Source organism: Canis aureus, chromosome 7 (assembly GCF_053574225.1).
Source record: "Canis aureus isolate CA01 chromosome 7, VMU_Caureus_v.1.0, whole genome shotgun sequence".
NCBI classification, from domain to species: Eukaryota; Metazoa; Chordata; class Mammalia; order Carnivora; family Canidae; genus Canis; species Canis aureus.
The window spans coordinates 16,580,410-16,598,813 of NC_135617.1; the positions used below are offsets into that span (position 1 = coordinate 16,580,410).

General features: G+C 34.7%; 1 protein-coding gene across 1 annotated transcript in view; it reads right to left on the reverse strand.

Annotated features, from left to right (window-relative positions):
* The window catches only part of LOC144316684 (uncharacterized), a 507,527-nt gene that overhangs the window by 192,566 nt on the left and 296,557 nt on the right, over window positions 1-18,404 (reverse strand). Inside the window, exon 5 of the mRNA XM_077902597.1 lies at window positions 4,945-5,051. Within this exon, the coding sequence (XP_077758723.1) occupies window positions 4,945-5,051 (107 nt within the window). The remainder of the gene's footprint in view (window positions 1-4,944; window positions 5,052-18,404) is intronic.

Here is an 18,404-nt window from a genome sequence, read left to right on the forward strand (position 1 = left end):
AGCAAATACAATATTGCAGGCATTATTCCAGGCATTGCAAATCAGATCTGAAAGGGAGAAACAAACCCCCCTGCTCTCAAGGAGATTACATTCTAGTAGGAGAGGACAGACAATTGATAAGTACACAACTGAATAGTACTTTAAATATATATTCATGAAGATATAAAGAAATTATGTTCTATTCTTATTGTCTTCATTCTTTTCCAAAGATCAATTTTTCTACCCAGGCTACAAAAGTAGCTTTGTAATGGGTCTCTCCTCCCATTTCTCCTCCTCTGATACATCTGCTTCACTTGTATTTTTAGAACTCAAATATTACAAGCTTCAGATTCTCAGTGTCTCCCTGTTGACTACTTCACTGAGCAAAAATACCTTAGCCTGACATTCAAAGTCCTCTACAAAATGGCTCAGCCTATGTTTTCTAGCTCTTTCTTCCATATATCCTTATATTCTACTCTCCAGCTAAATGAACTAGTTATTTCCTATTACAAAACATATCTAGGTTTTATTTTTCGTGCCTCTTAACTCTACTTTCTCAAACCTCTCATTTGGGTTCTCTCTCCTTTCCACAATTCGTCAAAGCATAATTTGAAATGTTACTTTCCCTTAAAACACCCTTCATGATTCCATATATTTCTATGCTCTCCCTCTTCTGAATTCTAGACCATTCACTATTTTTTACCTTTTTATAGAATACCATTCTATTTTTTTTTCACTTATAGTATAAGCTTCTTAATGGCAGGATTTTTTTCTTACTCATTTTGATTTTTAAACAGTATTCAGTACAATGTCCTGAAAATAATAAATAATACATAAGCAGTAAATAACTCTTTTTTTCTTTCAAATTTTATTTAAATTCTAGTTAGTTAACATATAGTGTACTATCAGTTTCAGGAGCAGAATTTAGTGATTCATCATTTACATACAATACTCAGTGCTCATCACAGTGCCCTCCTTAATACTTGCCACCCATTTAACCCATCCCCCTACCTTACCAGATACAAAAATACTGATTTGAAGGGACACATGCACCCTGATGCTTATTATAGCAGCATTACCAATAACAGACAAATTATGAAAAGAGCCCAAATGTTCATCAACTGATAAATGTATAAAGAAGTTGTATACACACACACACATACACACACACACACACACACACTGGAATATTACTCAGCCATAAAAAGGCAGTAAGTAACTCTTGACTTAATAGGCAAAAATTCCAATAAATGGCCAACCCATATAAAAAACTGTGTTGCCTCATTCAATAACTATTCTCAGAAAATAGTTTTGATAAGTAAAATGTCTCAAATGATTAAACAGCTTCACTTAAGTTGTAAAAGTTAAGCAGAGAATAGAAATATATTGAAATATATCCATATCTACTTAGGTCAAGTAATGAGAAAAAGCATATCTTGCTTGCTGGCAAGTATATCTTTCTACCTGTTGGGCAGGTAGAAAGGGGAGAAGGGGAAAAACCTGAAGAGTAATTACTTTAGATATGACATATTACGAGTTCCTTGAAAATGTGGAGACATTATTTACATATTCCCTCAACATTTTTCAGTAAACACATATGGAGGACCACCTACTACATGTAAAGCAAGCACTATGCTAAACCCAGGAAGTACAAAGATGAATAAGATTTAATATTTGCCTTCAAGTAGCTAGAGCTTAGTGAGTAAAAAGATAAATAAACAGAGGAAAATGTAGTAAGTATTACAACAGAAAGATCTACAAAGTAAAACTGGAGAACTCAGGCAGGAGGCTCTGTAAAGGTTTCAGGTGAATTAGTTCTACTGAGAAAACAGCATGAAACCTGGAAAAAGCAGGCCTTTATGCTTTCATAGTATTTGTGTCCTCTTTAACTTGCAGATATTATAGTGATAAATTGATAATATTTCAAATAGTGTTAATGTCACACTGTGGAGGTGTCACTATCTTTTACATGTACTGCTTTAAGATATCTTACGAAATTCTGATTAAGCATCACAGTGGATGCATATGCATATATTTATTTCTCATCCTTACAAAACCACACTGAACTGAATGTGAAAGAATTTTAAAACTTATAAACCCATAAAGATGAAAAAACAGGAGAGGAAAAGTTATCAGATAAACAATATCAAAAACATTTCTGAAATGTTGGAAGACAGATGGATGAATAGTGACTGCTTAGCAGATAAAGTTGAAACCTCATCCTAAATTGAAGGAGGCCAATATGAAGCTTGCAATTCTACCAGAAATCCCAAAACTCTCAAGCTATGGAAACACCAGATATCACAGAAAGTGATTAATCAATTAATTAATTAATTGATTAATCATTAACATAATGAGGAAAGGATGTATGAATAAAACAAGAGGATTACTTGAATGTTTAGCTAAGAAATAATTAGACACTATATCCCTTCCCTTACCTCAACAGAAGATCAGAGGTATATACTATAGAAGTTTGTATACTGAATGACAAGGTGAGATGTTCTATTGACTAACAGGAGATGAAGTGCAAAGCCCTATATTGAATAGTGAGAATTGTGGGTCATTTTCTGCCTCAGCATCCAAAACAAGGACTACAGCTCTTATCCTCCGAGCATAAAATTGGAGAAGTCCTCTCTAAACAAACTGAAAGGCGAAAAGAAAATATGTAAAATATGAGATTTAGGATCTCTCAATTAGAAAGCTATGTTACTACATGGTAGTAAACCTCACCAGCTAATACATTTCTATTATAAATAGGCTTTCCAAATAAATACAAGGCCCTTACTCTTAAATATAGAAAGATAGCCAAGGGTCACCAAACGTGTAGAAATCTTCTAGCATGAAAGAGAAAAACAAGAATGTAGATTCTGGAATCTCAATGGGAGCCAGGTTTCTGAAAAATATGAAAAATAAAAGATAATTATGGAAATTTTTCAAATTTTTATGTATCTGATAGAAAGGGGTAATAGTTGAAGAGAAAACACAGATTATTAAAGGGAGAGAGATGGAAACTCAACTCATTCAGTATGTTCACTGACTGATCTAAAAGAAAAAATTCCATCACTTTTTTATTTTATTTTTTTTAATTTTTTTATTTATTTATGATAGTCACACAGAGAGAGAGAGAGAGGCAGAGACATAGGCAGAGGGAGAAGCAGGCTCCATGCACTGGGAGCCCGATGTGGGATTCGATCCCGGGTCTCCAGGATCGCGCCCTGGGCCAAAGGCAGGTGCCAAACCGCTGCGCCACCCAGGGATCTCTCCATCACTTTTTTAAGGTTTAAAGGATGGTTGCAGGAAACTCAAAGAAAATATTTAAAATCAATTCTATTGACAAAGATTTGCTAATTGATTTATTTTTAAAAGCTCTTCAAATACACTGACATACTTCTTCAATGACAGCTAGATTATGTAGAAAGGACTGTTATTTGTTGGAGATGTCATTTGTACCTGATTCTCTTCATTGAAATAAATGACATAGATGTGCCTCTGTCTTTAAAGGTGTAAAGCAAACTACAAGAATGAACTGTTATATTTAACCTTCCTCCTAAAATAAAAACTGGTTAGAAATTAAAATTATAGCTATAACTGCTAGGTTGCCTGGTTCTCCCCAGAAGTCTAACAATAAAACTTTAACCTGAACTAGTTTGAGTGGCTACCTATTCCCTGCAACAATCCCTAATTGGTTATGTGCAATAAAACATAAGCAATATAAATAGGACAAGATTTCACGGAAAACTTCCCTACTTAGCTACACAGTGATTGTTCTTTAATTAAAAGCCCTTGATTACTTTTTTATTCCTACAGGAAGAGTCTGCAAGAATAAAAAGAAACACTTTCTTCTTCACCTCAGGATAGCCTCAACTCAAATCTTCCCAAAGTGTTTCAAACATACTGGCTCATAAATTCATACTTTATCAGGAAGCCTGATTGCTATAGGAAATTGGCCTTCTGCTTTGGGTAAGTCAAAAGGAGAAAGACAGAAAGTCACATTGTGGGCCAGGAAGGCACAAGAGGTTCAGTGTCCTGCTAAGAAATGAAATAGATTTATTTAGTAAAAACAAAAAGCAACCCCTTATTTTGAAAATCAATTTCTTTAACTTTACATAGAATTAGTCAAATTATGCCATTTTCCTAAATTAAATAAATTTGACTAGGTTATTATTAAGCCCCTTTCCAGTTTATAGCAAACTAAGCAAATGCTCACAATGCAATGAAAACTCAATAATTGGCTCAAAATTCACAAAACTATGTCTGAAATCATCGTCTGAATCCCTATAAATAAAAAGCATAAAATTTAATCTTCTTCTCAACAGGAATAATCATTTTATATACCCCAAATAGCCCATCCCAAAGCAAAAAATAACCAATTGTACAATGTTCACATGGTACAAATATACACAATTCTAAAATTAATTTCCGGAAGCATTGAAAGTTCTAAATTGTGGATGCGATCACTAGCTTAACCAGAAAACATTCCAAAGTTGGTTTTCTTTTGAGAGGATAATAGCCTCAAGAGCAAAGAAAAGTAATTCATAATATGTTAAATTCTTAAAAACTAGATGAAAGCGATGCTAGTATGCAATGGGCAAGTTTCCTATACACGTTCATATAAATAGACTATTCTATCTATCTATCTATCTATCTATCTATCTATCTATCTATCTATCATTTGCTAATATTAAAACTACTTGATAACATAATGAATTTTGTTTCTCACTGAGGTAAACCTCTTGGATTTAACTTGAAGTCATGTCCATCAAAGCCTTTCTGGGGCAAAGAATGAGCCTGTATACCTAAGACAATTCCAAGAAAGCTGGTTTCTAATCTTAACCAAACATTGCCCTTCCCCCCTCAACCCGAAACCACAGGGTAAGTTCATTCCAATACAAGAACCATTACAAAAATCATTTTAGAAGACCCTTGACAACAGTAAAATTGGCCTCATTATCTTGGTGTACTCACACATTTTGTGCACAGGCCCAGGACATAAGGAGTCAAAACCACCTCTGATACTTCCTGACAGATTGGAGATGAACTGGATTCCACAGGGGTGCACACGCCAAGGACATCTAGAAGCCAAATGACAAAACATTAACATCTCCAGTTTCTATCTGTGCAGATACAGGAGCAGCTCTGAGATTTTTAAACTCTGAATATACCACCAAGAGAATAAAGTCCATTTTTTTTTTTTTTTGTTATGCTCTGTTTCAAGGTTTCATCAAAATAGCATCATACTCTGGAATCAGATCTTCTATGTCAAAAACTTATTCCTTGGGCAGCCTGGGTGGCCCAGCAGTTTAGTGCCACCTTTAGCCCAGGGTGTGGTCCTGGAGACCCGGGATGGAGTCCCACATCAGGCTCCCTACATGGAGTCTGTTTCTCCCTCAGCCTATGTCTCTGCCTCTCTGTGTGTGTGTGTCTCTCTCATGAATAAATAAATAAAATCTTTAAAAAAAAAACTTACTCCTCTGTAATTTATGTTAGCCTGAGTTTTCATTTCAAAAGGGATAGAATTTCACATAGGATGTTGGCTTTTCATGAAGATTTATTCAAACATTTCTTGAATGTTATAATTAAATTTTTAACTTCTTCATAGAAAGAACATTTTAAAATGTCTAAAAGAGTGGTTAAGAAGTAAGCTTTGAGGAACTGGTATCAATTGGAATCAAGTTTCTTACAGATTAAAATGGGATACTAGCACCTATTTCATGATAGAGATGCTAGGATTAAACTTAAGCATAGTATCTGACATATGATGTTTAAAAGAAATATGAGATTTATTCTTTTAATTAATACACACACACTTAAGAACCACCCTTTTTACTCCCTTTGCAGGTAGTTACCTCTTTTTAATTAATGAAGGCAATTATTGTAGAATATTGTCCCATACTCAAAAGGAGAAAAGCAGAAAGATTTAATGGAAAAACAAAGAACTTTCAATGAGCTTAGGGACTACTTCAAAGCTCAAAATCAACATTAAAAATCAGTAGCAGAGTCCTCAAAAATAAAATCCAAACAACTATAAAGCATTTTGTAGCATCTATTAAAAGCAGGAGACCAAGTGTTAAGAGCTGCACTATGTCCTATCAGTTCTCTCTATCTCATGCAGTGTCACTAGATGGTAGAACAGTCTCCTTAGGTTCTGTATTGTCTTTCATTTCTCCAAAATCAGAATCAAAGAAAATGTTTAAAAGTGAGTGACTTATTTGAATGTAATCCCAGAAAGCATTATCAAGAGATAAGGGAAGTAAAACCAGAAGGAGAACAAATACAATGATTTATAATCAAATCAGTGCCATTAAAAGCCACTGGATGCTTAACCTAGCAAAACCTTCTAAAAAGCCCTATGAAAGTGACTTTGGGATCATGTCCCCAAAGGAAGAAGAGGGGAAACATTAATCCACAGGCTCCCATTCCAGAGAGGCCAAAGGGCATTCTGAATATTGCCACCTATACTGTAATTCCAGGTTGCTCCTGTATGATTGCCAAACAGGTTCCCACAGGTGGTCTCATATCATGTGTGAGTGAGGCATTATTAATTTGTATCTACATGAAATAAACCAGAGCCTGAATGCAACTGATGGCAACAGCCACAGTTGAAATAAGTATTGAGAATTTGAAATAATGCGCTAGAGTTGAGCATACAAAAATCAGTGTAATATATCACATGAATAGGATAAAGAGGGGAAAAAAGAGGTTCTGGTTCAAGAGGATGACATAGGAAGACTCTGAGCTGACCCTTTCACAGAACACACCAAATTACAATTATTAATATAACAATTCCTTCTAAATAAGAACTGATGGCTGACTGAAGAGCTACTAAACAACCAAATATTGAGAGAACAAGAGAACAGCAAGGGACTCAGACACTGTAACAAAGAGAACCCCCATCCCTAGGTTGCCAACAGCAGTGGGGAAGGATAGTTCTAAGGCTAGAGGAACAGATCTCTTTATCTTTGGGCACAGAAAAAAAAAAATCCATGGCTTAAAAGACCAATTAGTATTTAAAAGAGACAACACTACAACTCCACCAAATGGCAGAGGAGCTGCAAGAAAGCTCTTCAGATCAGAGGGACTGGAAAACAAGTTTATGTTCCCACCTTAATTTAAAAGCCTTGACTGAGGAACACATGGGTGGCTCAGCAGTGGAGCATCTGCCTTCGGCTCAAGGTGTGGTCCCAGGATTGAGTCCCACAGTGGGCTCCCTGTGAGGAACCTGTTTCTCCCTCTGTCTATGTCTCTGCTTCTCTCTCTGTGTCTCTCAGGAATAAATAAATAAAATCTTTTAAAAAATAAATAAAAACCTTGACTGGACTTTTAGAAAAGCCAAACAGGGTCTGGACACTGTGGGAGGTATTCCAGTCTTCTCTGTAGTTCATCACTTCAGACAAGCACACCCCAGCTGCCCTGTATGCTCAGACATAGAAAACAAGTACAGTTGCATAGAGGTTTTTTTTTTGGGGGGGGTTGGGAGTGGGGGTAGGGGGTGGTAAAATTTGTCTTATTTTATTTTTCTCTTTGGTTTAATTCCTTTCTCATTCTTTTTTTTTTTTTTTTTGCTTCTTCATTTTGTCTTCTTTTTATTTTTAAAAGTTTTTCTCTTTATTATTTTATTTTTTTATTATTAGTATTTTTCATTATTATTTCTTTTAAAAGCCATGGTTTAAAAGAGTAACTAGCATCTATAGCCACAGCTCCAGCCATCCAGCAAAAGTCACCAAGTACACAGTCTACATAGGGGACTCTATACACAAGACCCATCCTTCAACTCTAGAAGTAGCCACTTTGCCTAATTCATAGAAACAGACACAGAGAGTCAAACAAAATGGAGAGACAAAGTAATATGCTCCAAATGAAAGAACAAGAGAAAAGCTCAGAAAAAGAACTAAATGAAACAAAGTTAAGCAATATGCCTGATAAAGAATTTAAAATAAGGATTGTAAGGATACTCACTGGACTGAAGAAAAGAATGGAAGAACTCAGTGAGACTTTCAATAAAGAGATAAAAAAATTTTTTAAAGAACCAGAGTTGAAGAATATAAATTTTTTGAAATAAAAAACACACTAGAGAGAATAAACAGTAGAAGAGAGGATGCAGAAGAACATATCAATGATCTGGAAGACTAGTTAATGGAAAGTACACAAGCTGAACAGCAAGGAGAAAAGAATTTTAAAAAATTAGGATTGAATAAGAGATCTTTTGGACATCAGGTGAATAAACATTCCTATTATAGGGGTCTCAGAAGAAGAGAGATAGAATTGTGTATAAAACTTATTAGAAGAAATAATAACCAAAAACTTCTTAACCTGGGAAGGGAACAGAGTAACATGATATATTCAATGTGATGAAAGGAAAAAACCTCCAACCAAGAATACTCTACCCAATAAGGTTATCATTCAGATTTAAAGGAGAGCTAAAGTTTCCCACAAACATAAGATAAAAGAATTTATCACCAATAAACCAGACTTACAAGAAATGTTAAAGAGACTTCTCTAAGTGGAAAAGAAATGGTTATAATTATACATAAGAAAAATATGAAAAAGATATAAAATATGCAAACATATACATAAAATGTGGAGAAGGGAGTATAAAAAGAAGAAAAGGAGAAAAGAAAAAAGTATTATATTTATATTTATGTTTTTATTTCTTATTTCTTGTTTCTTATTTGGTTTTCTTTAGAATGTGTTTGAACTTAAAGGACTATCAAATTAATATGAACTTCTATTTATTTATTATGATGTTATATATGAATCTTGTGGTAACCACAAACTCATAATCTATGATGGGTACATAAAAAATAAAGAGAAAGAAATCTGAACAAAACAATATAAACACTCACTGATCACAAAGGAAAAGAACAAGAGAGGAAAGAAATAGAGGATCTATAAAAACAATCAGAAGACAAATTTTTAGAAATGTTTATTTGTTTGTTTGTTTGTTTGTTTGTTTGTTTAACCAAGAGAGAGAGCACAAGTCGGGGATGGCAAGCAGAGAGAGAGGGAGAAACAGGCTTCCTGCTTAGCTGAGAGCCTAATGTGTGGCTCAATCCACAAATCTGAGATCATGACCTGAGCAAAAGACAGATGCTTATCTGACTGAGCCACCCAGGTGCTCCTAGAAAACAAAATTTCAAAATGGCAATAAGTATATAGTCATCCATAATAACATTAAATGTAAATGGCCTAAATGCTCCAATCAAAAGACACAGAATGAAAGAATGGAGAGAAAAAAAAACAAGACACAATGTATATCCTGACTCACCTCAAACTTGAAAACCCACTGCAAATCATCCTCAATGGTATAAAATGGAGAGATTTCTTTCTAATGTCAGGAACAAAACATGGATGTCCATTCTTACCACTTTAATCCAACACAGTACTAGAAGTCTAACCACAGCATTAGACAAGAAAAAGATATAAGGGACACCATATTAGTAAAGAAGTTAAACTCTCACAATTTGCAGATGGTATGATACTACACACAGCAAATCATAAAGACTTCATCAAAAACTACTAGAAGTAATTTAAAAATTCAGTAAAGTGGCAGGATATAAATTTAATACCCAGAAATCAATAGTGTTTCTATATACTGACAAAAAAAGTTGCAGAGAGAGACATTTAGGAAGTAATCCATTTACAATTGCATCAAAAACAATAACATAGCTAGGAATAAACTTAACCTAGGAAGTGAAAGACCTCTACTCTGAAACTCTAAAACATTAGTGAAAAAAATTAAATATGACACAAATAAGTGGAAAGATACTCCACGTTCATTCATTGGAAGAATTAATATTGTCAAAATGTCCATATTACCCAAAGCAATCCACAGATCAGTACAATCCCTATCAAAATACCAATGGCATTTTTCATAAAACTAGAACAATAGAAAATTGTATTGCACTACAAAAGACTCCAAATAGCAAAAAAAAAAAAAAAAAAAAAAAAAAACAAAAAAAAACCTGAGAAAGAATAACGCTGTAGGTATCATAATCCCGGATACCAAGATATACTACAAAGCTGTAGTAATCAAAACAGTATGGTACTGGGATCCCTGGGGCTCAACGGTTTGGCCCTTGCCTTTGGCCCAGGGTGTGATCCTGGAGTCCCAGGATCAAGTCACACATTGGGCTCCCTGCACGGAGCCTGCTTCTCCCTCTGCCTGTGTCTCTGCCTCTCTCTCTCTGTGTCTCTCATGAATAAATAAATAAAATCTTTTTTTAAAAACAGTATTGTACTGACACAAAACTGACACATAGATCAATATGATAAGAAATATGGTATATATTGGTATACACACACACACACACACATGCTCACACACAGAGGAATAAGAGCCATAGAAAAGGATGAGATTGTTCCATTTGAGACAATATGGATGGATCTAGAGGCTATTATACTATGCTATCGGTCAGACTGAGAAAGACAAACACCACATAATTCCACTCATAAATGGAATATAAAAAAAGAATAAACAAAAAGCAGAGCCAGAACCATAATGAGAGAGAGCAAACTAATGTTTGTCAGAGCGAAGGGGGTTAGGGCATCGGGCAAAATGTGTGAAGAGAAATGGGAGATAGAGGTCTCCAGTTATGGAATAAGTAAGTCACAGGAGTAAAAAGCAGAGCATAAGGAATACAGTTAATATTATAATAGCGATTTAATGGATTTTTTAGTAGCTATGCTTGTGTTGAACATAACAAAATGCATAAACTTGTCAACTCACTAAGCTGTACACCTAAAACTAATGTAACATTGTCAACTATACTCAAATTTTAAAAAATTTTGAAGGACTATATAGCAGGAAAAACAAATCATCTCAACTGATGCAAGAAATGGTTTTATGAAATCTAATACCCTTCCATGATAGATACATTCAACAAACTGAGAAGAAAATTTCATGGTAAATAGAGATGATAAAGGGCATTTATAAGCAACCCATGGCCAAAATTATACTCAGTAATGAAAGGCCTAAAATTTTCCCCTTAAGGTCAACAAAATGAAGATGCGGTTTTAACCCTTTGTATTCAACACTGTACTGGATACTCTAGCCATAGTAATTAGGCATGAAAAAAAAAATCTGTCCATATTTGAAAAAAAATGAAAAAAAATTATTTTTATTCACAGATAAAACTTGGCTGTAGGTTGTAAAAATCTTCTGTGCCCATGCCTGCAACCAGCCTTTGAAAGGCTAAATGGTGTACAGTTAACATTTAAACTTGTAGTAACATTGCCTTGGATGAGAGGAAAAGGATACTAAAATATATCTTTGATTTCTCTCTGCTTCTTACGATGCTGAAACTTCCATCTCATTCTACACTTAAAAATAAAAATAAGGCTACACTCAATACAAAGGCCAACTCTAACTTTTTCAAGAATGCAAAATGAGAACTAACTTCCTCAATTCCCAGAAGCCAAGATTGTGTAGAGACCAGTGAACCTTTGTCAATCTTCCCACAAGACATCAAGCGCCCTTGATCCTTGGATGCCTGCTGGAAGAGTCTCTAGGGCTCCCTTTGGGTGACTGTTTTTATCTACCAAAAAGCTTATTACAAGAGAGAAATCCATTTAGCCTCTCTCTATGGTGGCAAGGAGAGGAGGAAAATTTATATGAGTGTGAGTGTGTGTGTGTGTGTGTGTATGTAAGTAATGTATAACTTGTGTAGGCATGAATAATATATACTTATTTCCTATATTATCCAGGAAATTTATAACTTTCTCAGCAACCTTGAATGAGGTATTATTATTTTTGCTTTATAAAATAGAAAACTGGGGATTCAAAATAACTTGCTAAATGCAGAGTACACAGAGGACTATACAAGTATTTGGATTCACACTATGTGCCGTATATCCTGTATTCTTTCCATTCTACCACACTCTACCAGTGTGGCCATCACTTTAAAAAAAAGAAAAGAAAGATAAATAAAGAAAAAGCAGGTATAGCAGGTTTAAGATTAAGAAACAGTTAACAGCTTTTTAAAATTTGGATCCATGAAATAAATTATATGACATTTCTTAATAAACTCCTTTAATCTGCTAGTCAAAACATGTAATATCAACCCATTTTCCACTATGTTTGAACGACAATTTATTCATGTTAAACAGGAGGTATGTTTTATCCCCTGCTCCTTTCCCAGATATAAGAGATGATCACATATATGTGCTATTTAGATACTCTTCTCAACAGAGATACAAAGGCAATTAAACTGAGCTTATTAATTTTACAGTTTCGTTTGCAGCCTCAAAAGCAACAAGGCTACATGTGTAACCCCCTTTTTATGGAATCTTACTGAGATCGATACAGTAAATCTCCCACACACTAAGACTAATTTATTGAGCTATAAACCATGGTGCAATCACTTTTGTGCTGTTGTTCATTCACACACAAGAATAAAGTTATAGATACCACTTAGATAAAAATACTGACACCAAGGAATATTTTGTGTTTATTTTAGATTAAGACCTACTGAACATTGACGTATACACATACATATACACACTTTATCAGTAATGTTCTCATTTTATTTGATGATGATTCTGTTTAACAATAATAAACAGTCTGAAAGAAACCAGTCTGAGAATATAGGGTATCAGCTGTTAAGAACAAATCTATGTTTTACACTTAAAGCCAAACCATAAAAAAACACATTGTATATTTGACTGCAGCAAGTGAATACAAGGCTAAAATGGGTAACATGCATTTAAAATTCCTTACTATAGGTACAGCATGTGCACCTGTAGAAACATTACTGAGTAACTATCCTGTATTACAGGTACACTGTGTACTAGAACTCTGAAAAATAATAAGGAAAAAAAGTATGATCTTTTAATAGACTTTGTAGCTAAAAGGGAAAACAAACTCACCTAATTGAAATAGATGACTATAACTGCATTTGCAGACATATTTGATACCTCATATCCACATAAATTCATTCATTTAGACTTCATCATTAACTGAACCCACAGCTAGGTATGGGGAGAAACAGAGGTGAATAGGAGAGATATCTGCCTACATGTCTGATGTGTCTTAATGCATAAATCTTTAAGGGCATATATGTATACCAAAAAGGCAGAGATGAACAAGCATAAAGAGTGATGAAGGAGGTGCTAAGGATGTAGTAGTGACCCACTAACCCTCAGTATACAGTGATATCTACTAAACTAATAATAATAATTCCTATATTTTCATGTAGTTTCAATGAGGCACACTATTAATCACACCTTTCATCTCTACTCATAATTCCAGATCTTTGATCTCAGAGCACTATACTGCTGCCATCCAAATTTGTTTTAGCAACCCAGTGTGGAAAGACAGCAACTAGCACCTAACTTTGGCTGATCAGCTACTTCTGGCCTCCCTGACAACATCTTTGCACACATAAAACCATGCTTCCTACTCCTATTTAGTATCTTGATATCTCTTATTGCTCAGGGACCCTGTGAATAATACAAAGGGAGTTTACATTTGCCAGCCATCCTTGCAGTAGAGGGGGCCATGTAACTGAGTTATGTGGCCAGTGATTATGAATGGAAGTGCTGTATGAATGCCACTTTAATCTCTGACCCCCAGAGCAGGCTGCACAAGGCACCATCCTCTCTTTCTCTATCTACTGCCCATGGGACAGCAAGATGCACTTGTACCTACATGTTGAAGATTATAGCATTATTACAACAGGGGAAGCCCCTGAATCCTTAAATGACCACATGGTACAAAACCTTCTGTACGTTTCTCATCATGGACTAGAAAGAAAGAATTCCTAAATGCTTAATAACCAATATGGTATCCCCACTTTTTGAAAATTCACATTATACCACTTTGCTTTTATAAAATACCTACATCTAAGTACCTGTTTTCACTAATCAAAAGGAATCCAAAGGAGATTTTTCACTTTTATGAAAAAAGGTGAAAATCCAAAATAGTGTTAAGTGTTTGTTTTGCAGCAGTTATAGAGTCAGTGTGTACAAGAGTGGCCCCATCAAGCTCTTTCCCTAGAAACCAATCTTAGCATCTTAGCATCAAGCCACTATAGCTTTGAACCGTGTTTGTGAGCATCTGTGCTTTGTCTCAATTTATTTTGTGCACCTATTAGCAAGATGTGTTGTAAGGTTATTACAAAAGGCTGAGAGATTATTTTTGGGGTCTAGGAATGCTCAAATATTTTTCATATAAACTAATGGTAATTATTTCTTTACTTCATACCATTTTGGCTCAAGAAAGTCTTCATAGGGACACTCTAATTTCACGTAGCAGGGAATCCTGCATTATGTTATGCTTGTCTGAAGAATTGAGAGAATAGAACTCCAATAAAAAAATATGCAAAAACAAAAACAAAAAAAATCTTGCCGTTCTGGGCATGTAAAGAGAGTAGGGACTGAAAATAGAAATAAGACATAACTGATTGGTCAAAGGAAACATAATTTGAAAGCTAGCACTCTTTCTTTTAAGCACAACTGTTCTTTTCTAAATCCACATTATTGCTTATGTAATTTTATACCACCCCCACCACCATGATATCACTATCAACCATACCTCCAGCCCCTGTCCTAGCTCCTGGACTGCTCTCCACTGTTTTTGTTAATTTATGTCCTTCCAGACGCAATTCTCAAATTGTCTGCACAAGAAATCTTATCCAGGTAACATCTCTATCCTTTGATCACTGCTTCTCTGAATCCCCTGGCATCTACACATACTTCATTAGAGTGAGACAATTATTTGTCAAGTGTTTGATTTCCCTGTGAGTACTTCAAAGGCAGGAATCACCATTTTTGGCATCGCTAACACAGTCCAGAACTGTGCCGAGAGTATATACTTATATATATTTGTTAAATCCTTTTTTAATAACTGACATCACTATTTGATAACTTTTTTCAAACTTTTATTTTTGTTTTTCCAATACAATTTCAAGCTGCTTTGAAGTCAGATTTGCATTATGTACTCTTTTCCCTCATAAGCCTACTTCTGTGTCATGCAGTAAGCAGATAACCAAATATACTATTAAGCAATCATTTCACTCTATATGTTTTTCCAAATGCTTAAAGTATAGTTAGAAAATTAAAGGCTATTTAAGAAAAAAAGAAAACTTTATATATTCTATAGTTATTTTTTACTTTCCCTCTAATTCTAATTAGAGGAAGCCTCTAATTCCTGGGCCATGGGTAGAAGGGAAATGTCAGAAATCTTCAGGAATAGGTACTGAAAGAGTATTTCTAAAAATGTTCCATTATTCCACATAGAAAATTAAAATAAACAACAGGCATCCTTCCCATTTCTAATGGGTGTGTAGTTAACCTTCTACCAGAAAGCTATCACTCTAGAAAAAATATATTTCCCATTACTTCTAATACTAGTCATTTCTCCTTATATTACCCCTTATTTGCCTACCACATAGGCATTACCATTCATTGCTAAGATTATCCTATTATGAGAAAAAAATGTACCTCAACCTACTTTAGTGTATGCTTCTTAAGATCATCTATTTAATTTATTATTCTTTGCTGCCTTATCTTCCTTCTGGTTTTAATTTGGATTCCTATATAGATATGTCCATAGAAAAAGGCTACTCATGGATAGATTGGTATTCCAATATATATGATGGTATCTTGCTCATTTATCCTAACAAATTGACATTCCAGGATATTTGTTAATAACTATGAAATTTATTAAATGTACTTTTGCACAAAGACTGCGCCACTGGCTGCATGATGACTATGTGGATCATGGTTAACTGGACAAGATAATACCACCCAATAAAGAGCATCATGTTGGCCATCCAAAGTTTCTCTTGGGATGTCTACCATATTGTGTACTTTACATCTATTAAGCACCTGATAATCTACTCATTTCAGGTCTTATCTGCTGAAGTAGTAGTTTAACTATATAATATTTATGATTCCCCTTGAACCTGAGAATCCATGGCTCTAAGGTATAAGTACCTCCAAAAAAGAGTATAGTTTATTCCTGTGTATCTCTATTGTGGACTGAATGTTTGCATCTCCCTAAAATTCATATGCTGAAAATCTAATCCCAAATGTTATGGTGTGAGGAGGTAGGGCCTCTGGGAAGTGATTAGGTCATGAGGATGGAATCCCTATGTATGGGATTAGTGCATTATAAAGGAACCCCAGAGAACTCTCTTCCCTCTTCCACCATGTGAAGACACAAGATGATGGCCATCTATAAATCAGATATTGGGCCCTTATACGACACCAAATCTGCCAGCACATTGATCTTAGGCTTCTCAAACCCCAGACCTGTAAGAAATAAATTTCTGTTGCATATAAGCCACCCAGTCTATAGTCTTTTTGTTATAGCTACCCAAATAGACTAAGACAATCCCTACTGTCCAACATAGTTCGAGACAAAGTAGGTAACCAAAATGAATATGTTGGACTGTTTATTGATTTACTGTAGGCTTTAAATTTATTGTTTCCCCTTTATCTTAATTAGTTATGGAGAGTTATGGAGACTAGAAGTGGTAGAAAGGGAGAAATATGCTCAATAGAAGAACTATGATGTGTCAGGCATTGAAGCGAGTACTACATCCTAACAACCATGGAAGTAGGTGTTATTTTATTTCCATTTTACAAATGAAGAATTTATAGTTCAGAGCAATTATTTGTTCAGTATGACAATGGCAGGATTATATAATTGGTAGGATTTGAATTCAAGATTTTCTGCTTATCCTACTGTCACCTTCTACCAGCCTCCACATAGTTTAACACCAGCCCATTACAGAATTCCTGTACAAAATAAACACAGTTAAATATTTACAAGATTAATGACTCCACTGTTGTTCTCTGAACTAACAGGAACTATAACAAGCAGTGACTACGTGGGACTTTGTCGCTTCTCTTACTCCTTCCCACCCACCCTCCATATTTCTGCTAAAATTTTGAGTCAATTGTTTAGAAGGCCTACTTCAGAAGTTTTGTGTTATAACTGTACCTATCTTACCTATTTAAAAGAGTCAAATTGTACTCCTTTGTTTTCTCTGGGTTAGAAAAAGATAAAGTGGGAAAAAAGAAAAATTTTTTTTAAATAATCAAATATAATTTTACTGGAAGAGGCCAATAAGGCTAAAGAACACCAGGGAGAAAAGATCCTAGTAGTTATGAGGTTGAAAAGAGGAATCTGGATCTTTCAGGAGATGTCATTTGAGTTAGAAGATATACATTGTGTAATATATGCCCTCTCTTTTGATTTTTCCAAATTCTACTCTATTCATTAAAGTTTATGTATAAGTGGAGTTTTATTTTGAAGATACTCAAAAAGGACAAGATAACTAATAACAACATTAAATCAAGAGGCATTCAAATTTTAGTAAGAGAAATTCAACACTTAAAAAATCCTAGTATATGGTTGTCAAGTAAATATTGAAGTTTATTTAAAATTAGTAGCCTCTCTGAGATATTGACATGACCCAGGTAGGCCCTGACAAAAATTTTCTAAACTGTGAGAAATTGCCTTAAAAGTGTAGCTGACAGCTTCATCAACACACTCATCTGAATCTAGAATTTTGGTACTAATTATAATTTAAAGCAGCATGTATCGGAAAAGGTTAGATTTGTGAGCTTCATTTTGTATTTCAATACTGAATACAAATCAACAAATTCACTATTTACATGAAACAAATAAAAATATATTTTAATGCTATTATTTTTGACATTGCCTATCTTTCATATATATTTGATTTAAGAATTATAACTTTCTTTTTTTTAAGATTTTATTTATTTATTCATGAGATACACAGAGAGAGAGAGAGAGAGAGAGAGGCAGAAACACAGGTAGAGGCAAAAGCAGGCTTCCTGTGGCAACCCCGATGCGGGATTTGATCCTAGGACTAGGATCACACCCTGAACCAAAGGCAGATGCACAATCAGTGAGCCGCCCAAGTGCCCCACTGACTTGGTAGTTTATTATTTATTTATTTTTTAATAATAAATTTATTTTTTATTGCTGTTCAATTTGCCAACATACAGAATAACACCCAGTGCTCATCTCGTCAAGTGCCCCCCTCAGTGCCCGTCACCCATTCACCCCCACCCCCCACCCTCCCCCCCTTCCACCACCCCTAGTTCATTTCCCAGAGTTAGGAGTCTTCATGTTCTGTCTCCCTTTCTGATATTTCCTACCCATTTCTTCTCCCTTCCCTTATATTCCCTTTCACTATTATTATATTCCCCAAATAAATGAGACCATATAATGTTTGTCCTTCTCCGATTGACTTATTTCACTCAGCATAATACCCTCCAGTTCCATCCACGTTGAAGCAAATGGTGGGTATTTGTCATTTCTAATGGCTGAGTAATATTCCATTGTATACATAAACCACATCTTTTTTATCCATTCATCTTTCAAAAAAAAAGAATTATAACTTTTTTTGCTAAAATATCTTTGTTTTCTTAGATAATAGAGATCTTTACTC